This window comes from Chrysoperla carnea, chromosome 5 (genome assembly GCF_905475395.1).
Source record: "Chrysoperla carnea chromosome 5, inChrCarn1.1, whole genome shotgun sequence".
NCBI lineage: Eukaryota > Metazoa > Arthropoda > Insecta > Neuroptera > Chrysopidae > Chrysoperla > Chrysoperla carnea.
Window position 1 is genome coordinate 36,225,297 of NC_058341.1, and position 24,150 is coordinate 36,249,446.

Consider the following 24,150-nt stretch of genomic DNA (forward strand, 5'->3'; position numbering starts at 1 on the left):
CACATTACATATATACCACTTATTATAAACGTTATCGTAGCGAGTTACCTAACTAACAACCAATCACACCTTTTTCACACCTACATGATGGTCAGGACCGGAGCGGCGGACGCAGGTAACAAAGGAGCCTCAGCATCCCACTGTGAACACATATAAATCTTCACACAATGTCTGATATACACAACAACATACAATAAAACAAATGAATTCTATGAGAAGAGACGCGCGCGCATTTCATACATATGAGAAAGGAAATCAAAATTGTATATGTAATAAAAAAGGATGGATGTAGACGGGACATAAACTCATGTGCTTCGACTAGACAACATTTAGTCGAGTTTATATCGTGTTAGAGAGTGGATGTTATACTCAATTTTTTTACTACGCACGATTTTTGTTTGAAAATTCATTTATTTACAACTAATTATTGTGATTAAAAATTAAATATTGAAGTGTTAAATGCAATCATTAAGTTTTAATAAATAAAATTAATATTAAAAAAAAGTATTGGCGCCGTGTTTTTCTGTTTCTCAAGTCTCCTTTTATTCTTTTTATGATAAAAATCTTTTGAAATCAAGAAATGTATACAAACACAATACAGACTGAAATATTTTTTGAATTTATTCAAAATGGGATCTTCTTCATCTCAAATTGTTATTGTTTGTATATATTTAAAATAAAAAGTGGATAAAATTTATGAAACATTCTTGAATCCAGAAAAAAAAAATGTTCACTTGTGGTTTTTATAAAAAAGTGTGATGATGAAAAAATGTGGCTAAATGTGACGAATTTTTTTTGAAATTGTGATATATTATTTTTTAAGTGTTTTTATTTATTATTTTTGTTTGTTCATCCAAAATGCGGTTATCCAAGGGTGGAAGGTCGAAGAAAGCAATGGGTAAATTATTTTATTCTTTTCACTGTTATTTTTTAATTAAACAAAGCTGAGCACGATAATTTTCATTAATTTAAGTACGTGAATCGATATTAATTATTGGTTTCTCTATCTTCTCTTGTTGAAAACCATCCTTTGAAGAAATAATAATGAAACTTATCGTACGAACAAAAATACGTAATTATTCTCTAGCCAAAAGTAGGTTTAAATATTGGGACTTACTACTGTGGTAAATAGGTAACAGGCTCTTTTTGGATCTAACAGTGGGAAAGCTGTTACTAAAAACAGTTGGTAACTGTTAAGCAAATTTCTCAGGATAATTATTTTCCGGAGAATTGCGAAAATTGATTTTTTAAAGACGATTAAAAATCAGTAATAATTCATCATATAAGTTATTTTGGCATTGCTTTTAGCTTAGTTTTGACTGTTTCTTTCAGGGGGAAATAAGACTGCAGAATTTTGCTCTCGTGACAAAACTTTGCAGCTAGAAAGTTTAACGGAGTAACCTTTAGGGTAATGAGGCATTTTGAAATTGCTCAATAGTGGCATTATGCTGTTTTTGGCGGCTCCATCAAAACAATACCTTTAAAATATAAGTTAACAATTTTTAATTTTGTAATTTTTCAAGAGTTGCAAACTTGCTACCATTTTTGCTCGACTGTCAAGAAGTGGTTATTACTTAATAGGTACATCAACAACGTTATTTTAACCTATATAGCAGATGAAAAAGTTAATTCTTAAACTTCAACTTATTCAGGATAGCAATCTTCTTAGAAAAGTTAGGGAACATTTTGGAATTATCAGGAAAATGTCAGGAAATTTTATTCTTGGTCGAGGAAACTTATAAAAATATATTAACCTCCGATTTTTTATCGATATCTTAGAAATTCAAAACTGAAACATTTAGAAACTGAAACACATCTCAATTTTTTTTTTAAATTGCTACCATCCTGATACCTTTATAAATCTAAAAATCTGACAAAATGTATTATCTGTCACTGGCCATCTGTGCATTTGGAAGAATTCCCGGTGAGCCGACGGCCAAAAAAAGAAAAAAAAACTTCCGATCGTTTCACATGTCCAAATATTGAATTTTCAATATTAATATGTTTTACACTTCCAAGAAGAGTCGAGTAATTTAAGTATTCAAATAATGAATTCCCCATTCAAATTTCATTAAAGCTCATTTCAAAGCTTAGGATGCTCAGAAACAAAAAAAGACTAACAAATACGTCATCCAAAGATTGAAGTGCGTGGACGCTTTCTTTGCCGGGCGAATCCGTTTACCTTTATTTGCATTTTGCGCTGAATCTTGTATGAGTTCCTAGTGAGAACCATCTCAAAGACCATTGGCGAAGCCTTCTAATAATGAAAAATGAGTAGATAACGTAAGAACTTTTTTTAATAATGAAAAATGATTGAATAAGTAACTTTTTAGGTTAACAGTGCCCACCTCTGGTTATAATACTTAAAATATGTATTTTAAAATAAAAGTATGCCTGTAAATGCGATTATACATAATCAAATCCTTATGCTTATGCGTGTGTGTGTAGTTAGTAATAAATGTTTAATCACTTGAGATTACAGTACACCCGCAGTAATCCGGCCCCTGTCTAATCCGGCACACCTTGTAGTCCGACATAACTATAACGGTAATTACAATGCAGATTTCTTATAAATACATGAATTCTTCGTGGCTGAAATTAGAAAATCTTAATCACTTTGATATGTAATTTGTCGGATTACAAGGCATTCTTTTTCAAAAAGTTCCGGATTACAAGGAGATTTGTGGCAGTACTCTATAGTCCGACAAATTCGATAATTCGACATTACCTTGCAAAACGTTTGTCGGATTATCGCGGGTCCACTGTATTTTGTTTTTGATATTCAAATCAAATATTACATATAAAATATATGGGTATGGTATTTTACATATTGAAAAATATGTCTCATAAAATTTTTATGATAATTCTAAAATTCAATCAAATTTAAGATTTATAAAAACTTATTTTTATTTCATATTTGATTTCAAATAATCATTTTTCTCACCTTTAAATGTCATTTAATTCCTATTCAAGATTCTTTAGTTAGCCGAATTAAAAATTACATGTTGATCTAAAAAATTTCATATTTTAGAGCAAAATTTATGTTTATTTTATATTTACTTTGCATATTTTGCCATAAAATAAAGTGCTACCAAATTTTTATAGTAATAAATGTAAAAAAATGTTCTGAAGTACATTTTTGGTTTAAACGTGTTTGTATACCAGAATAAGATGGAAGCAATGGAAATTTGATTTGTATTGTCATCCGGTTTACACATATTAAGTGGTATTCAGCTCTTTGTTTCATTTCTACAAAATTAATACGCTTAAATAACACCAGAAAATAGAGTAATATTAGGGTTCTCGAATAATCCACGATTTACTTTTTACAAATAATATTCGTTATTGTTTTTGTTGCTAAATATAAGGACATATATTTTTTTCTGAGTGAAATTAAATATAAAATTTTAACGAAATAAAATAGCTTGACATATTTAAACTCAAAATGTCTTTATTGTTTAATCTTGAATCAAGAAATTGATACTTTTATTCAAGTCATGAAAAATATCGTTACTTGAGAGATAAGACAAAACGTGAATTCAATTGTACAAATTTTTATTATTTAATTTTTGTTGAGAACGCATGTAAATTTCAATTTTTGAACCAAATAATTTTAGTCAACTCAAGCTTTACTTGAGTTGTATTGGCAACTCGGAAACTTTATTTTTCACAGCCAATTGTTTCACATTATTTTTCTACTGAGATTTAACTCTTCAATGTGATAGGCTAGAGACTCTCTATAAATGATACTACAATCGCAATGGGAAAAAATTTCATCACCTTGGTATCGAACTGTACAAATCAGCATTTACTTCAACCACAAACTTTCGTAAAAGATTTCATTTAAAAATATTGTTTTTTTTAATATTTTGAAAATTTTCATAACTTTTCCCCCCGAAACTAAGAAATTGTGATTGCAAAGCAAACGTTCAGGCAGATAATTTTAATTTATAAATAATACTGCAAAACTTTTTTTATCATAATTGGCAAGGTTTATTTAGGTATAAACCTATTTATAAATAACGACCGATACTTTTGAACTAATTAACTAATTTCAATTACTTTTCAATTGACGCCAAAAGGAATTAAACTGAAAAGTTGTACGTTAATATCAAATAACTTTATATATTTCTATATTGGCAGAAAACAATTGTTTTCATTTTTCGACTTCCATGTACATAATTCCTTCACTGATATTATATACCAATAAGTTTTAAAATCTCTACATAAATCTTATAAAAATAGATAAAGACTTAATAGTATTTTTTGGTAATTGTAAGTATAACATCACCTTGTCCCACTATGTTACATTTCGTTTAACCTCTCCCCTACTCTTAATGTATGACGTAATTTCTGAATGCCTCCTTAGTCATATTAAACAAAAATTGAATTTTATATCAGTTTTCTTATACTATATATCGTAGTCAGAGCTTGGCTGTCTATTTTGCATTTCCCAATGGCTCATCATTTTTCGGATTGGTTTCCACAGCAAGATTGACTAGTATCTTGACTCCTATTTAGCGATGTAAACACGAAGGGCGTTGATTACATATGTATCTTAAGAGGTGTAAATATCAATTAAATGCGCAAGTGCAGCCAGCTCTGATGTCAAAGAGCGAAAGCTGCTTTATAGGAGTGAAAAAGTTAGATAGATATGAGCGAAGTGAGCGAGTTAGGGCTAGTATAAAAAATAATTTTGTCCATTTGTATACCCAAAGCAACTTAAATTATTTGTCTTACATCTTTTAAATTGGTATATAGAGGTTGTGAGGAGTTTATACCTTTCTTTTTGTTCTTTAAAAAATCATAAATAAAATTCTGCACAGAAGTAAGGAAATACTTTGCAATATTTGATAAGAAATGGCGCTTATATACTAGACATATTTTGTTACTTTTAATATTATTAATTTGAATAAAAATATAATTTTTTTAAATAATTTTTAAAATTTCTATATTTATACTTAAAATTTTTACTATATATTTTCTAATGAACAAAAAAAGAAACCAATGAAAAAATTGATGTAATCAAGAAATTTGTAAAAATTTCATTTATTTTAGAATTATATTATTGTATTATTCTTTAAAATTACTTTTTGTTTGAACATAAAATAAATACCACAGTCCTTATTAGTGATAGTTTTTATTGATTGATTGATAGTTTTTATTGATTATTTGTTGATGACAAGCATTTAAGAAAATTCCCGAAAATTTGGAAATTTCTGGAGTTTTTAAGACACTTTTTCCATATTTGCTTAAGACTGGAAGGAGAATTTTATGAATTGCAATAAGTTTTCAAACCAAGACTGGCCAAATATTTTAGACACAAACTGAGAAACAAATATTGGCCCAAGTCTAACAAAGAGGCTTTAGGTTAGATAAAAATTTTTTAGGCCCTTTTAAAATATCTTCCAGTAAATCACTTTACTTACTGAATGTCGAACTTCTGTACTTTCCTGGCTATTCCCTTTACAGTCTAACATAAGAGGAAAAAAAATATCAATTATATTTCGTAGAAACTTCAGACAAACCAAAATTTAATTTATTAAGCATTAGGTGGGTAATTGGTAACCAGGGCCTGGTTTATTAGGTTTGATTAAGTACAGCCTGGGCAAATCAGACTCTGGGCAAAGCTAGACAAAAAATTTTTCTTATATTAATATGATAAGCAGTTAATTGAATAACAAATCGAAAACTGGTTTAGTCTGAAAAAATAATTATAATAATTAATAGAATAGAGCTTAAATATAATTGAATCACTTCCATAGAAGAGAAGTGGCGGAATTGGTTACATCCTACACTAGATATCTAGGGAATCCGAGTTTCGGCTCCTGTGTAATTTTTTTGTTTCTTTCTATTTGTTAAAATAAAAATCCGTAATATGCGTTAATGCATTAAAATGTACAGACTCGCTCTCATATGTTATGTGGTAATGAGTTGAGATGGAAAAAGCTATTAAAAATATCATTCATGGGGTACACAACATTTGAAATAAATGTAAAAATTTGATGCCATTACACAAATTAACAAAACAAATATTTATTTATACATATGTTCTCAAAATTTCAATTTTTGATTTGTCGTACGACGGTCATCATGTTTTGAAAATTTACCTTTCTATTTGGTATCCAATGATACCAAAGTCTAACTAAAATCTCACAAAGTAAAACGAAGAAATTTCTCAATTCAAAACTGTTTTAGACTCGTCATAAGGGTTATAGATTATACAAGTGTCGATGTATACAAAAGCGTAGACACTCTAGACATATCTCAACATAAATGTAGACACGTCAGACATAAATCGAATACAAATTGAGGTATTTAAACACAATTAATACAAAAATAATAGTTTAGATGTTAATTCATACGGACGGGTATTTAAAATAGAGAAAACCAGTTGTTTATTATTTTAATTCATATTTATGATTATTAAAAAAAAAAGTATGACAATTATTATATTAAGTATTATTTTTTTAAATCTCCAATAATAATTCAATTACGCAGTTTAATTGTTGTGATAATGAATGCTTATTTTAATATTTAATTAGTAATTATCGTAAAAAAAACTTAATAATCGTATTTATTATAACGGTATTTGAATAAATTAACTTGTGCTTGTTTTTAATCAATTTCATTTTGGATTTTATTGATGCCGCCACTGAATATTACTCGAAAAATATTTTTAATAAGAGTTGTTAGTAATTTTAAGAGAATCATTTTATCTATGGAGCATACGTAACGAAAACAGATAGGAGTGAGCGTGACGAAGTGTGATATGAAGGGGGGTTGCTGGTAAACGAGATTTTCGCATTTTGGTATCAATTTTGATCTTTCGTTGTTCGTTTTACGAAAGTAGAAAATGTGACGCAGCCTGGTGGAAATATTTTATCTTCCATTTAGAATCTTGATTCAAAAAAAAAATTCTTGAGAAATTATTTTTTCTGTCAGGCATAATCAGAAGAATATCTCAAATCTGCATTTAATAGTTTATTAAAGCTGATTCATGAAAAAAGCAGTAGCTTATCAAATCAGATTCATTAACGAAAATATGTGCCTGAAACAATTTTTCTCTGCATTTAAAAATTTTATTAATTTATATATTTTAATAACTGACTCATGTTCTATTAAATAAAAGAATTTTGTAAATAACTTATTAATTGATAAAAACCATATTAAAAATCACAGAATTTGAAATTTTACAAAAAAGACATCATTGTCTGTAATTAAACACGTAATATTTCTTCTATGATGCAATCGAAAATTTTTCCGCCTTGAATTTGTTTTATTTGCTGGTAATGATTGATGTCATTTATATGCTTTTAAGTGATAAAATAAAAGCTACTTAAACAGGTGCGATTTTTACGCGAATTGAAAAATGAAAAGTCATAATAGATGGCAAAATTTGTGAAAATGATCAATGAATACGTTTTTCTAACTAAAATGGGATTGTTCGAGAGAAAGTGTTATAGATTTGAGTGTATATATAGCTCTCTTATTCGGTCTCATTTCAATTTGAACTAAAGAACATTGAATATGAATTACGTGCAAACATGATGGGAAATACATATCTTATGAAATTTTCAAATTCATTGTAATTTAAAATTTTATTTATTGGAAATTCGCAATAAATGTGATGTAAGTAATTTCCATAAAATTTAATATTTAAAACACTTGGAATAGATTTCACACCTGTCAGGTGTTATATATTTTATGTGTTATGCTGATTTAGAAAGAGTTTTCAAGGCCAAACTACTTTACTATGTATAAAATTGATGCTAAACTGTTCACCTATTTATGTACTATGATCTTCTCTGAGTATTATTAATAAATTCAAGTCAGTTATACTTCAAGCGAAATTTACAAAATTTAAAATTACAAATTTTTCGGATACGGTACCCTAAACTCGCACTTGATAACTAAACATGTCTAAAAATATTCTCCATTCAATTACAATTCAAATGAGACAAAAAAAATTAAAATCGCTTTATTCATTTAAGAGCTACGATGTCACTAACAGACAAGCAGAGACACACACATAGCGTTCAATTTTAGATCGGGGGTAAAAAACAAGAATTATCATGCCTGGGATCATCATTGAAAATTTAAAATTACTATTTTAACCCACGAACCAAAAAGAGGTGCTATGAGTTTGGCCGCTATGTGTGTGTTTGTGTGTCTGCCTGCCTAGTGGCATCGTCTGTAGCTAAATCGGTGAACCGATTTTAATTTTTTTGTTTCATTTGAATGGAGAGTGTTCTTAGCTATGTTTCAAGTGCGAGTTTAGGGTTCCGTATTCGGAACAACTAAAAAATGGCGATGATTCTCAAAGTACGTTCAGTTTGGTGAAAGCTCTAGGTAATTTAAAAGGTAATTTATTGGAGAGTGTTTTTCTTAGATATGTTTCAAGTGCGAGTTTAGGGTTCCTTACTCGAAAAATTGCTCACGGGCTTTTTAATTTCTTGTAAACTTCGGTTGTTTGAAATTCGTAGAATAAATTTGTTAAACCCGGTACCTACCATTCAAATTAAGAAAAAAAATACTTATTTTAGAAATATACCCACATTTCTAAAATTCTATGTGAAGACAAATCACTGCTTGGTAACTCCTCTTTTACCCAGGGAAAATCCTTTAAAAACTGAAGAAGAGATTAAAGTCTTAAAATCCTAAGACCATAACCATCTGGATTCCACCAATTTTGTTACATACATATTTTACGCACTGACCTGTACTAATTTAAAGGCTGTCTAAAAAAATAGGGCAATCCGTTTGAGAACCACGTAGCTACCATCAGACAAATCAGTCCCAAGAAAATAGAGTATTTCTGTTTTTTTTAACATAATTATAAAACAGAATTTTTGCTATAATAATCAGGAAATTTCAAGAAAACAATTTTATTGTTGAAATCTTTTTAATAACACACGATATAACAAAAAGCAAAATCTAACCTCGAAGGGAAAAGGGGGATTTGTATGAATATTAGTTATGGCTATTAGCACAAATTTTGTGTGATTAAATAATACAAATTATTGTTGCAAAATAATTATAAACAACACGTATTCAAACATGTATGTAGGGTTTAAACACTGTAAATTAATAATTATTATTTTTATTGTAATAACTAAGCACCTATAAACATACGGTAAGATAACCTAACTTTTGTATGTTATAATTCTAGCATGTATTGTTTAGGTGTGTGTGTGTGTGTGTGTAGTGGTACAATACATACAATATAACAGGTTTTTTTTTCCTGGTGCAGCTCAACTTCAAAACACATGCATTTATAGATTGAATTTTAAAATAGCTACCTGAGTTTATATTTTGTACCATATATACACAATCTGGCTTTAGGTTTGTTTTATCTTCGTTTGAATATACTAAAAAATGAAACTGTTAGTATAACATTCTGTTTATGCCGCTCAACCTGAAATCTACTTTAACAGGAGTGTAGGTTAGGCTATATTGGCTGTCCACGAAGGACACACTTAAGCTATAGAGCCCATTGTGATACCACATATGTGTTTTACCACCTTTCCGCTGATTATTTCATTTATCAGCTCCTCAATTTCAGAGGCTGAGTATACCACCTCCTTCATGCGTATACCATGCACTACACCAGCCCATCACAGCTATTAATTAAATTAATGTTTGTTGTGTCAGCGGGAATCAAACCCGCTACCCTAGGCATACCGCGGACGGAATTGGTTACGCAAAATATGACCTTAGTGATTAAAATAAATTGCAAATTGATTACAACATAGGACACATACACGCAAACATATAATAGTATCTTTCTTATTCACATTGCTTAATGTGTATGTACTCCCTCTTGCCTTTTCAATTGCTTTGCAAAGGAAGATGACTAGTGTTTAATTTGACGTTTATAGTATATGCCTGAACAATTTTAACATTTTGTCAGTGATATATATTTTGAAAATCATTCTCCAGAATGGATTGAACCCTTACTCAATGGACAAAATTTCGATTCAGCATCCATATAATGTACAAAACAAAGATTAAACAAACCTATTTAGAAGACGAATATATACAAAACATATCCATCCACATACAAAAAAAAAATCTTAAAACCCTAAAGCCTTTTTTTATACTATGGGTATAGAAAAACCTTTTAATATAATTTCAACCTGTCAGTGTATTTAAAATATATTACACACACTCCATGGTGTACCAATAAAACTACACAAATGTAGAATAGAATAAGAAGAACCTTTAAATTCTAACTCATTATGTCTTTAAAATCTTTTAAAAATAAATCTGTAAGACGTATAATTTTAAAAAAAGTATAAAAAGAGTGTAGAATTTATTTATTTTTTTTGTATCCCTCTACAAATTCAATTTCAGAATATTATAAAAACTAATTTATTTCTGCTTCATGTGGCCTCTCAGAATATTAATATTTTGGTGCCTTATACAACTTTTTTTTTTTTCAAAAAAGATGAGTTTTATATAAATTACCAAGAAATCAAAAAAGAATTAGCCATGAAATGTAATTTAAATCAAAAACATAGTTTTCAAAACTACATTAGAGATTTTTATACCATGTATATATGAAAAATATCAAGGTATACTAAGTTTAGTCCCAAGTTTGTAACGCTTAAAAATATACATCCTACGAACAAAATTTTGATAGAGGTCACCTAATAAAATAAATCACCTAATTGATCCTGTATTGTTATCCGTCTAACTATGGGCACGATAACTCAGCGTGCTCAGGATGTAAAAAGTGAGGTGGAGTTCGTAAATGAGTAGCATAGATCAATTGGATCTTAGGTCCATAGGACCCATCTTTTAAACCGTTAGAGATAGAACAAAAGTTTAAATGTAAAAAATGTTCCTTATAAAAAAATAAACAACTTTTGTTTGAAACATGAATATCCGCTATGTGTGTGTGTGTGACATGTATGTTAGAGTGGCTATTTTTCTTTAATAAAAAAAACAATTCCGTAATCAACACTGTATAAACATATGGTATTTCAAAAAAAGCAGTCAATTGTTTGTTTTCACTTGTTTTTGTATTGCGCTTATTAGTGAAGGTTTTAACTTCTTGGTATAGGAAAGATGTTGTTATGCGTTAGAAAAATTCAATACGAAATTTCCTATTTATCTTTTGAGTCAGGGTCACATGAACAGCTAGTTGGAATTTAGCTTTTCTTCCCACAACTAGACATATCATATCTTTCAGATACAATATGAAAATTAATTAATTTTGACAATAAAAATGATTTTGAAATAATGTAACTAGAAAATCATATGAATAAGAATGGAATGTGATGTGGAAACGTGATATTTTCACCACATCTGTCATCATTAAATATCGCTGCAACACATATATCTTAACATAGTGTCTAATTTCTTTATCCTGTTGATATGTGTTTAAAGGGTGATTATAAAATGATTTTAAAGAAATACTCGTTAAAATAAGGCAACATATCATTTTGTTAAAATCATTTAAACTTTATCGTTTAACAAGCTGTTAATGATCAGCTACAAAAACGTATATTCAGAAATTAAAAATTTCATGTAAGCCCAGAATTGAGAAAATTGAAAAACTCATGTGTAATTCATCTACAAAATCATAACGCTGCCAGAGTACCTACTAAATAAAGATAGATGCTTATATGGGTCGAATGAAACGAAATGTACCTCAGTAAAACATTGTTTAAATTATTTTTCTTAAATATTACAGTTATTTTTTTCGTTAGGCGTTTGTGGTAATACAATGTCAATTTATCTCATTTTATATGCTCTTACTTACATTTCTAAATGTAAATCTTCAAATTATTGTCATTCCCCTGCTATGGTAAGCGTTAGATGAAGAATAACACGGCAACTTACATACCACAATCCTAATTATAATCAGAAGAACAAATTTTATTTTTAGGAAGTCTGTATGTACAACACTTAGTATAATGAACGTGGCAAAAACTAAAAATGCGAAGTCGTATTAGTAAATGGGTATAAAAAAATATTCTAAGCAACTTTTTCTAATAATTTTTTTTGATGTTTCTAACCATCTCTGACGCTAGGCTAAACAAAAAATTAAGAATAGGTCCTATTTGTCAATTTGTAGTAGGCTGATATTAAAGTTGAGATTTCGGTTAAGTATCTTAAAAAATGGTACACATCATCCTTGATGACTAAGCAAAATTTCAAATCGTGTTCCTGTAAATAAAGAAAATAATGGGGTGTCTTCATCTTAAATGCGACACACTGTATATGAATTGTATTATAAGTGCACACTAGATCAATGAATCATTTATAATGTTTGTCACCTTACATGAACCACCGATTGAGGTATTTTATTATTGTTGTTAATATATATTAAAATAATAGAAGAATACAATGATAAAATAATACAAAACCGTTAGAATTACTCTTTTGTTTTAAAATGTATATTTGTTAGTTGACTTGAGAAAAGACAATAATCATTTCAAAACCAAAATTGTTGAACAATTCATTTTTATCAATTCCTGTATTTCCAAATAAATGATGTTTTATTGTATTTTATTCTAAGTTTTTTCTTTTTCAATGTAATACAATTTATTACTGTTAAACATTGTATTATTCATTACTTGCTGTTTATAGAAAATTATTTACTGTTAAATTGTTTATAAACGTTCTTTATTTTCTTTGAAAATTTTCTATTGTATCCAAATTCGAAAAGTCTTTTATAGCAATGTTTTATGCAAGGACCTGTCCTAGTCTGAATAAAAAGAAAGGCTATTAGTTCTGAAGAAATGCTATAAACATTTATATTACTGTCATGTTGTATTTTTCCCTAGAAAAAAAGAATTATTCGTAGAAATATTTGGCCTAGAATAACTAGTCGTTAAATTTTTGTGAAACGTAATCAGTTTTAATTAAAAATTATCTTTAGGAGCTATTGGATTATGTCAATAATTCATTACTTTTTGCAAATAATTTTTATTTTTTCGTGTTAAAAGCTTTGATTTATTTTTTATTATGACAATTCAAGTGAATTGAGAGAAAGGAGAATTCAAAGCACCTAGACCAAATACACTCTTATAGACCAAATTCGTTTTGCTCACAAGGGTATTCCCCTCTTGATCCCCGTGGCTGCTTTCGGCCTTGGCTCCTCGTCACAGAAAACTCATTACATGAAAAAAATAAAAAAAACCGCATCTTTCTAGCTTGTAAAGAAAAAAAGGGGTAGTTTTAGGAGTGTTTTCCCCACTGTTTGGGGGGGGGGGTGTTTATTATGTAGGGAGTGAAATTTTTCGAATTGTTCTGTTAATTCAACATTATTTCGAGTTGATTGGTGAAAATCCCATCTTTTTGGCATGTATAGAACAGAAAATCGTAATTTTGAAGAGGATTTTCCGGGGACATGAAATGAAAAAGTTGAAGTTAGCCCGTATATTTCAAGCGATTCCCCGACGTATGCCGAAAACCACATCTTTCTATCATGTCTAGAAGTCCCTAAGAATTTGTATAGTTAAGGGAGTCATCTTCAAATGTGGCTATATTGTATTTTAGATAATACATATATTTTAAAAGAAGATGACCCATTTGACAGATCTTAATATCATTAATATGTCATGATTTTTTTGCTCTTTTGATTTGATTTATTTAAATTAGTTTCAGGGAAAACTTTTCCTATTAATTTCTGAAAACGTTAACTTGAAATAGTCATGCTAAATTTCGGCGTTTCAGAAATCATGTGAAAATAACTTAATGTTTAAACCATAATCATCCTAGCATTTAAACCAAAAATACCACATCTGTTTATAGACAAATATCATTGATGGGAAAAAAATTCAAGATAAAAAAAAACTGTATCAAATATCCTGATTAGTGTGTCGAAATAATTTCTATATAATTACAATTAAAAATTCAGAAAGAGAGAAGTATTCGGTTTTTTATAAAGTTACGTGAGGAGAAAGAACAAAAACTAGTTATTCGTAAAACTATACAGAATGTGTCAGTAAATAGAAAAATTGTGTAAAGTTACTTTATTTCTTGTTGTGGAAACTTCCTCTTGCCGATTTCAAACATAATGATGTATGAACCTGGTGATTCATCTGCAATTACTAAAGTTACCTTTTCTGCTTGAAATTTAAAATGTCTAAAATAAAAAAATACTTAATTTGAATTTAATAATAAATTTTTTAAGCAACTTTTTATAGCGTACTAGATTGATACCCGCCAGCTTCACTGGGCTTAAAAGTAAAAACCACCGCTTTATATCCTCCCTTGATACACATAGTTTTCAATTTTGTTAAATGTGAAATAGTCATAATTCATTGAGTATATCAGAAAAGTTGGCCATGATTTGTTTGACATTTACTTTTTTACATCTATAATCATCATTTTGAACCATAATTAAAGATTTCTGTAAAAATTTAAAAAATAGTAAATGTCAGATTAAATTTAATTTTTTTAATGTTTTTAAAATATTATATCTTTATAAATTATAGTTCATGTGTTATTCTTGTATATCAGCTATATTGCTGTGCAGTTTCATTAAAAAAGGTTTTTGGCTAGTTTTAGCGTGAAAGCGTAACAAACACACATGCTTACTTTCACATTTATAATATATAGGGATAGGGATATATCAACCGTTTTTTTAATGTGCCATTCACCGGTCTGTTAGTGCATTTCTTGAATAATTTTTTCGAAAAAATGTATTTATTATTTTCATTTTTAAGCTTTAGCTTCTCAAAAATTGAGCTAGATACTGAAACAAAATTCCGAAATCAATCAAATTATTAGTTTTTCTTTTTCTTTGTAACTATCCTGGGGACAAAATTTACGATACTAAAAAAATATTATGTATTTTAAACTTAAGATTTGTTGTTCTTGTGAAAATGTAGATGACCCTCGATGATCCATTGCACACATTGTACATAAATATAAAGAAGAAATACAAAGTTGTTTTATTCTCATAGACTATCTTTGGAAACTTGTCCACTGCAATAATAACAATCTATTAATAATATTCACTTAATTTACAACCATAATTAAAATCGTTCATTTCATTACGGCTTTTTTTTTCTAATAATATAAAAAAAAAATTTTTTTATTAAATATATTTAGAGGTTTTATGATTCATAAATTTTGTATATTTTGATATTTCGATTAGTTTTTATTTTTTAATAATGAAAATTTTACGTTTTTTATTTGAATTTTATGTTTATCAAAAAATGATATTAAAACAATTAATTATTAATCGGTTAATTAATAAAACGCTTATTATGAAATGTGTTGATTTCGGTAATATTTTTTTTATATTTACTAATTGGTTTTCATACCATTTTGAGGATTTTACTTTGTAATTTTTGACTGCCTTTTTTTAGAATTTTTATTAATATTTTATAAAAATTTTATTAATATTGAATAAAAATAATCATCAATTGGTGAGAAATTAAAATAGTTTTGTGTTTATTCAATCTTTGAGTGCGTAGATTCGATTTCAAGAATTTTATTCAGTTTATATTCAGTCTATAATAAATTCTATAATTTTGAAAATATTTACTAATACAATTTTTAACCTCTTTGAAACCTTTTATGTAGTATTAAATTTGTTTCATTATCTGTATATACTAACGTTAAAAACATAATAATTATGCTATTTTATCTGATAGGCTCGATATTTAAAGGTCAAACTTAAGTAAATACTAAGGTATTTTTCGCTGCCAATGAGAAAATTTTCTTAGGCTAAATATCGCTTTAACATAGCGTGATCTAACTTCATTAAATAAAATATTTCCTCAAAAATGATAAAATAAATAATTTTTTCCAAATCATTAAAAAATATTTCTATAATTTGATGACGTCATATATGGTATTCAAAGCATTTTATCATAATAAGAAAAACTCCCCTGGCATTAATTAATCTAAATAAATTAGATCAACATGACAAAACAATTATTATGAAATAAAATAATATAAAATTCAGTGTTTTTTAAATGTTATAATTTGTAACAGATACCTACTAACTGAAAAACTATACAGAATGTTCGATTTACATCTAGGCATATAAATATCACGAGTATGACAGAATACATCCGTTAAACAATGCATCTAACTGAGAGATACTATATACATGTGTTGAAGCTTCGATATACGTTGAGATAGTTGTAAGACGCTTGGAGAGTGGGAGTTTCTTAGTTGAATAGATGAACTACACAACAGATAAGCCACGATACAAGTCACTTTTGCAATTTCATATTACACCTATAATACCCCTCACTTAGATACATTGCATAACGCATGTACTCTGTCATAATCGTGGTATTTATATGCCTAGATATATATCGAACATTCTGTATATTTTATTTCAACGTTCATTTGCTCTTTTAATGTTAGTTCACTTCAAATTATTATGAGTCAACCAAATACAATTTGAAAGTAAGCACCTCTAACTATAAACAATGTTTGTAATCCAATCTAAGACAGCAAGCACGCACCCAACCAAGTTCAGTTTAAAGATTTTACTCCAAAAAATCAAACCCAAATTATGAGGAGGGATTAATATGACTATTACATGACCAAAAGCGCATAGTAATGACATTAAATCTATTTAGGCAAAGTTAAAATTGAATGTGATCTAATTGATGAAAGTACTTGATGTCAAACTGACAGTTTGCAACTTATGTAACTTTTTTATTTCTTCTCCGTCTTTTACTGGACTAGATAATGTACAAGTACCTAATACAAAGAATTAAAAAATAATATCTAAACTTGAAAAAGTATTATATATTGGGTGTCCAATTGGCATTCATTTAAAGATAAGATTTATGAGATTTTACAAAATAAAAGATTAAAGTGCGATTACTCAAAGTGTTTTTATATTAATCTTAATTCAATTTGAAAATGAAATTTCAATTTTTTAATATTAGGACATTTCAAATGTTTTTGTTAATTTTATTTAAGACCCTACGTTTGCATTTCAGATAAATAAAAGACGAAATATTTTGATTTTATAAAGTATGACGCCGAATTTTGCATGACAATAAATTATTTAGGCAACTACGCCATAGAAAATATTTTTAATAAATGTATTTTTAACTGTAAGTTATTGTACCAATATATAGACAATTTAATTTGTTTTTGAGAGACTGTGCTTATTTTTTAGACAAATACAAGCCGAAATATTTTTAATTAAATGAAGGATACAAAAATCTGTTTGAAAAAATGTTTGAAAAAAAAAATGGTATTCGACACAAATTATGCAGTTAAAAAAATAAATTGTTCTTACACTCCTTTTTTAAATAATAGAAAAAAATAATCTATGTAACAACACTGTAAAAATACTATCCTTTTCTAATTTTCTACACTGAGAAAATTTGAAAAAAACTGCATAGAATATGGTCACCCAATATATTGTGACTGTGATACATTCAAGGTTGTGTGTTATTTTTTTGTTGTACTCTTTAAGTTGGTGTATTAATTAAAAAAAATGTTATGGCAAATTATATAAAACAATTAATGACAATAAATTTTTAACAAAAAATATTTATAACAAAATTTTTATATAAAGTGTTTGTTACAGGAAATTTATTTTTGTTTGGCCACAAAAATAAGTTCCGGTTAACTATTTTATTTGATTGTCCTTTCGATTTTATTGTTTAACAAAACTTACCTTGGTTATATAATTTAAGTTTAGTAAAATAATTTGAATACAACAGAAACTGAATGGGAAATCAAATTTTGAGTTTTAATTAGGAAGTTGTCTAAATCATTGATTTTATTATCACTTTTTTAGTGACTTACTACAAAGAAAAAGTGGGTCGAGTATTAAAAGGAAAACGAAAAATTTATTTAGACAAAAATATATTTCTTGTTCAAGTAAATTTCTTCTCGCTCCAAGACTATTTTCGTCTTCATTTTAATTTTCTTGGTTTGAAAGGAAAAAATTCTATTTTCTCAAAATTATGTAAATCTTCTTGTATAAAAATCTATAAGCTTTCGACTGCAACTGATCATTTAAAAATTGATTATCTTATGTAAGAAATGCCGAGCTCGAAGTTGGAAATGAGCCTGGGCGAGCACTGATTTTCTAGCCTTTATCAAAGCTAATATAGCCAGGAGCATTACCAAGGCCAACAAGTAAGTTTAAACCAATCTTAGTTTTTCATCGACTGTCCATAGATTGACCAAAGCTGATTTATCAAAAATTCAAAAAAGTGATAATCCATGCTTTATGACCTAAGCTATTACAGTTTCAATACATATTATAATACCCATTGTAAATTTTAGTCGAAATAAATATTTTTAATATTATTGACCTCTGTATTGGGCCGAGCGAATTTGAAAGTTGTATTTCGAAACCCTAGAGTTCTCACTTATAATTATATCTTGTGATACAAGATACACTTGCCGGTTTGCTTTCGTATTATCGTTTTTTTCTTTTTTTCAATCCTTAATAAGAATATATTTTTACAATATTGATTAGTAACAATATTTAACATGCTTGTTAGCAAAAATAATGGATAATAGCGTGTCTTACCGGATATCCTATGACCCTTTACTGGTCATAAAAAATATTTTTTTTATTTATTTGAAAGATAGCATTTATCAGTACAATTAACTTTTGATGTATCAATTGCCCAACTCAACAAGGTTGTTTTATATTAATATTTTTTTTAAATTATATAGTCAATATAATTAACCGTTATTTTATGAATTTTTACTTCCATATTAAAATTACAAGCCTACTATTCCAACATTGAATGTTAAAGAGCCATGAAAATCGTTCTTCCACACTCAAATTATTTTTGTTTAGCGTTTTGGGTTATTTTAAAAATTTAATAACAGTTTCTTGTTTGAAAAAGTTTCTATAATTGTTTGATAAAGTTCTTGTCTTTAGGATCACAGTTCTTTAAAACATGAAGCTGTTTATAATTCGGTTTTTTAATTGACTCACAAAAATAAATTCGGCTCAAAAAGAAAAATTACCAGATATCTTTTTTTTTTATTAATTCATTCAATCGCATTATATATTCTCTTCTAATTATAACAATTTATAATAAATTAAAATTAATGTTGTCACTTTTAGACAAGCCGTTCGCAAAATTCGGGCCAAACTTAGGCAGATACTCCAAACCATACCGGTTATAATTTTTTTTTAGTTTCATTTGAAAGGTAATTTAACGGAAAGTGTTCTTAGCTATGTTTCAAGTGTAAGCTTAGGTTTTCGTACCTGAAAAAACTAAAAAATTGGCGAAGATCTTCAAAATCGATTCAGTTTGGAAAGGCATGACATATAATTTTAATATATGAATAATTACTATGGAAATGAATGCTCAAATAAACCTGGCTCAATTCATTTCGAAAAGTGAAATGGTAAAATAATTAGGTAATTCAAAACAATAATTCACAAGAACAAAGTCAACTCAAATATTTCAATTTCAATTAAAGTATTTCCAGAAATTTGTCTCAAAAAATGATAGCTCTCTAAATATCCTTTCAATCTGATCTGATGTACTTGACCATCACTTTGATATTGATTTAAGAAGGAGTGTTATAAGTTTAAAGTGTTTATCTGTGCGTCTGTGTGTAAAAGGTCGAACCGACTTGATTGAGAACATTTATAGTTCAATTTCCAAAAATCGGTTTACAAGAAATAAATCGCATTTATCGGGGGTTTTTAAAATTTTGTAAATTTCACTTGTAAATAGTAGATATGCAATACATATTACATAAATGATACCTTTTAAGTTATATAATTTACATAGCTTGTATTGCAAATATTGTAATAAATTAAATAGATATGAAGTTGCTTAATCTGCTACTCATAATTACGCCATGTTATACACCCAACGAATTTACCCAAAACACACTTGGCCATGTATATAGAGGTTGTACGACGCACTTAATAATTTTTTTAAACAATTTTATTGTATGATCAAAAAAACCATTACTTATACTCCAAACAGTAGTCACTTATTTTAAAAACAGAAATTGTACCTTTGCAGTATTTTATTTTAAGTAGTAAGCTTTTAAAATATTTAAATAAACTCGTAAACGGAGGGAGCAAAGATGACTTTTTTCATTTTTATTACATCTAAAATTTTTATTTTGATGAATTAAGATAAAGGTTTATAATATTTGTTATTATTCTTTTATAATTTTTTTGGTTATATATGTCAAAATAATTTAATTTTTATTTTTATCAAATAAAAATCTTTTCAATTAAAAATATTCGATAATTAATGTTTTAAATGTATTTGGTGTTAATACAGGGTGATTTTTTAAAAAGTCTCCAGCAAATTTTTTTAAACGATTTGAAATATTTAAAATCGGTATATACTTTTGATTTTCGGGCTAATGAATAGTTCCATTTTCCTAGCTACATACTTATTCTAGTAGATTTATAGCAAAAAAAAAACAGCTTTGCTCGAAAAAATAGTTTCCTAGATCAAAATATCTGAATTTTCAGATTAAATAGTTTCCACCTAAAAAAATTTGATTTGTTTCCCTACACTATACCTTAAAATTTAGATTTTATCCTTAAAAACCGAAAATTGAGATCTACAAAAAATATTAGTTCTGCCACAAAAAATATAATGTTAAAAAAACAAAGTTTGTCGCCCAGACAAAGTTGACCCAGAAAGCGCCCTCGGAAAATAGAACTTCGCACATTTTTTAATATAAGAAGCCCTGTTTTTTACCGTTTTTTTTTTATATTCCAATCCGTTATTGTAAAATTGAGTTGGAAATGTTTTTAAAAATCATCCTGTATTATTATTTCAATTTTTTTGATAAAAGATAAGCCGGTTTTTAAATCAAAATTATTAGGGAAATTATTATTTTTAAATCTTGATAATATTTTTAATTTCACTATTTAATTTGTATACATGTTTTAAGTGAATAAAATGTAGACATACTTTTTGGTAGTAAGAAGGTGATACTGATATTTTAACCTATGGCAGAAATCAAAATATATTACTTCGTGTCTTTAGATTGTGTCATATCTTACACATCATCAGCTGTCTGGCTAATTTTTATCAGTTTATCTGCCTGTCATTACGAAAAAAGTAAACAAGTAAATAACGACTACACAGAAAAAGAAATTAACTTGAATCAAATAATTTACCTGTTCAAAAATATCAGAATAAAGACAAAAATTTGTTTCGATTCGAGAAAATTTCTTTTCGGCTAACCTCACACGATATCGATATTAAACAATAAATTAATCGTCTGAAAAGTATTGACTCAAAAAATATTAAAGTGAATAACATGTACTTATAGTTTATCTCACACGATCAATATTGTTGAGTCAACATCGATATTTATCAATTTTTTTTTTTTCAGCGACCGCTGCCTATATTGAGCTAATATCGATATTGATCAATATTTTCGTTTTCCAGCGAATACTGTATCGATTCAAATCACAATTTTTTTTTTATTTTAAAAGAAAATAAAATTTTGAATAAATATTCAGCTAAATCATGCATAAAATAGATATAGTTAAATAATAGTTAAAATTCTGAAAAAAAAAATTGGAAACTTTCGTGGTTAAAATATTAGTAAACAAATTTTATAATAAGCAAAGTTATAGAAAATAATTCAATTAATTTTTGCGATTTTAATGTTTTAAAACATTAAATTTGAATCTCTTATAGAAAATTATCAGTACAATTTCCAAGGCGCATACTTATTTCAATTTTTTTTTAATTAATTTACGTTTAGAGTTAGTGGAACTTGTTTCATTAGATATTTACATTTTTAATTTCTATCACGTCGGTAGATCATAATTTAAAGCTCTGAAGATAAAATTCAAATAAATAGAAAAAGTAGAAAATATTTTTGTCAACTAACACGTTAGTTAATAAATAATTGAAAATTAATTATAATTTTTAATTAAATTTTCGAATTTTATTTAATTTAATATTTTTATCATTCGAATTGAAACAATATTTATATATATATGAATAGATAAAAATTATTAATAATATTCGTTGTGTGCGTAGTCATGGTAGGGATAATAAAATCGATGCCAGCGCTTTAAGTGAAAAATTTTGGAGATAAAGTGGGCTGTTATGACTAATTTGCAATTCTTTACATGTTAATGATATAGAAACTGTCAAATTAAAATGATTGAAAAACACTAATTAATTAAACTTAATACATTAAAAATTGTGAAAATAAGAAATCAAATTGTACAAATATTATTTTTCAAATGTTAATTATCGTAATTATTTATTTAAATTTGTGAAACAAGAATATTAAATTTTAAATGTAAGTTTTCAATGCAATCCACACAATTATATATGCATCCATTAATTCTATAATTAAAGTAGTGTATCGTTGTCATGGAAACGAAATTCACGCTCGGAGCGAATACACATCACTTCATAAACTATTAACAGAGTGGAAACAATAAGACGGGAAGTCTCCAGCTGAGACATCAATAACATTGTTACTTCAATAATTTTACACAACAATTATATAAGATAAGTATTTCATTCAACTGGATGTAGGAATATATTTTCTCTCTCTACCCTATTCAAGCCATCATTTAGACACCCTGCTTCAACTTAAATATTTATTTTGAATTGTGTAATAAAGGCATGGGCAAACGTGGTTTAGAGAAGTCACTCAGACTGAAACTAGAAACTGAGATAGATCGAAGAGTTGTATACCTGTCTCGCTTCCTCCTCTTTGAGCAATGCGGACTTTGATAAAGAGACATACAATAAAGTTCATGGCACACAATAAAGTTATAACAATGATGACTTCGACTTATAATAACTCGCCCATACCTGGACTGTAATATGTAAATAGAAGCAGAATGGTGGCTGGAATGGGTTAAAGGGAAAATATATTCCTATCCTCAAATGAATTAAATACATATTGGTATGTTATTTTAGGCACATTTTCCACTTGATTTCTGTTATCTTAAAAACTATAAAACCTAAAATCCGTTAAAGAGCTTAATTTTTCCGTCAAGATCCATACTCATACAAAATATTCGTATTATCGAATTTTAATTCGAGAAACATCGAACAAAGAATATTCAAGCATACAAAACAAGTAATTCTAAAGAATGTCGGCTTCTTTCTAAGAATATTATTATTCTTTAAATCGTGAATGAAATTAAAATTTTATTCATTAATTTATTTTTAAATATTTTTGTGTCAATTTTAAATAGCAATCAATAATATTAAAAATTATTTGGTAATATTTTTAAAACTTTGCAAAATCGTTTTCTGTTTCAAAATAATTTGAATAAATTGTTTTTATAAATGATCATTAACTTTATTTTTTTTATTTAAGATGTTTCGATTAAATTTTGATAAAAGTAATTGTCAATTATTTTAAAAGAAATGCCGCTTCAATAGAACTATGATGACTAACCATTTTCATATTTAAAACATTAGATTTATAAAAGCTACTGTTTTTAAAAACAACCGTTATGAACTTCAAAGAAATCAAAAGACTATCCGTCTCTATATCTCGACAGCCGAGTCTTTAAATGTCATACGAAAAAATATAACTTTTTGCTCCGATCTATTAAAGGCAGCTTTCAATTGTAAAGACACGTAAAGTTACCAAAGTCACAAAATGGCCAATAACCATGGAAATCTTGAATTATCCTTAAAAGGCCAGGCGTACTACCTGAAAAAGTAGTCATTTTACGAAAAAAATTCGTTACAATTGGCAAACTTGTGACGGGTGGTGACAGAAATGTTATCTGCGTATAGAATGAGCTCAGCATGTCCAATAAAGTTTGGCAAATCATGTAGCGCAAAAATAAAAGGGGACTTAACACACTTCCTTGGTGCACTCCAATACCATGATTGACACAGTCAAATGCCTTACTTAAGTCGCAAAACACAGTAGTAGTCAACAATTTTTCGTCAATTGTTTTGAGAACTTTTTCAATATGCTCGACTAAGGCACTGGTTATGAACTTATTTAAATGGCTCGGAGTAATTAAGTAGACTCGTTGGCAGAAGAAGGATTATCTTAAACGTTTCTAAAAATCTGTAAAAATCCCTGAAAAATAAACTTGTTTTATTGACTGGGTAATGTTAGTTCATTGTCTGTTTAATCACAATAATTATAAATAAAACTTCACAAATTTTGAATTTATCATAATTTGAAGAAAAAAAATCTTAATAAAAAAAAAGTTTAGATAAAATAATGTAATGCGTATATATGAAA

The 24,150-nt window shown here is 27.6% G+C and overlaps 1 protein-coding gene across 2 annotated transcripts in view; it reads left to right on the top strand.

Annotated features, from left to right (window-relative positions):
• The window catches only part of LOC123300139 (bone morphogenetic protein receptor type-1B), a 250,693-nt gene that overhangs the window by 214,016 nt on the left and 12,527 nt on the right, over positions 1-24,150 (top strand). The window contains exon 1 of one of the 2 annotated variants that reach the window (XM_044882630.1): positions 742-898. The exons of the other annotated variant lie outside the window; for it this stretch is intronic. Coding sequence (XP_044738565.1) covers positions 859-898 — 40 coding nt within the window. The 5' untranslated portion in view covers positions 742-858. Of the gene's footprint in view, positions 1-741; positions 899-24,150 lie in introns of those variants that run through there. 2 annotated transcript variants of the gene reach the window in all.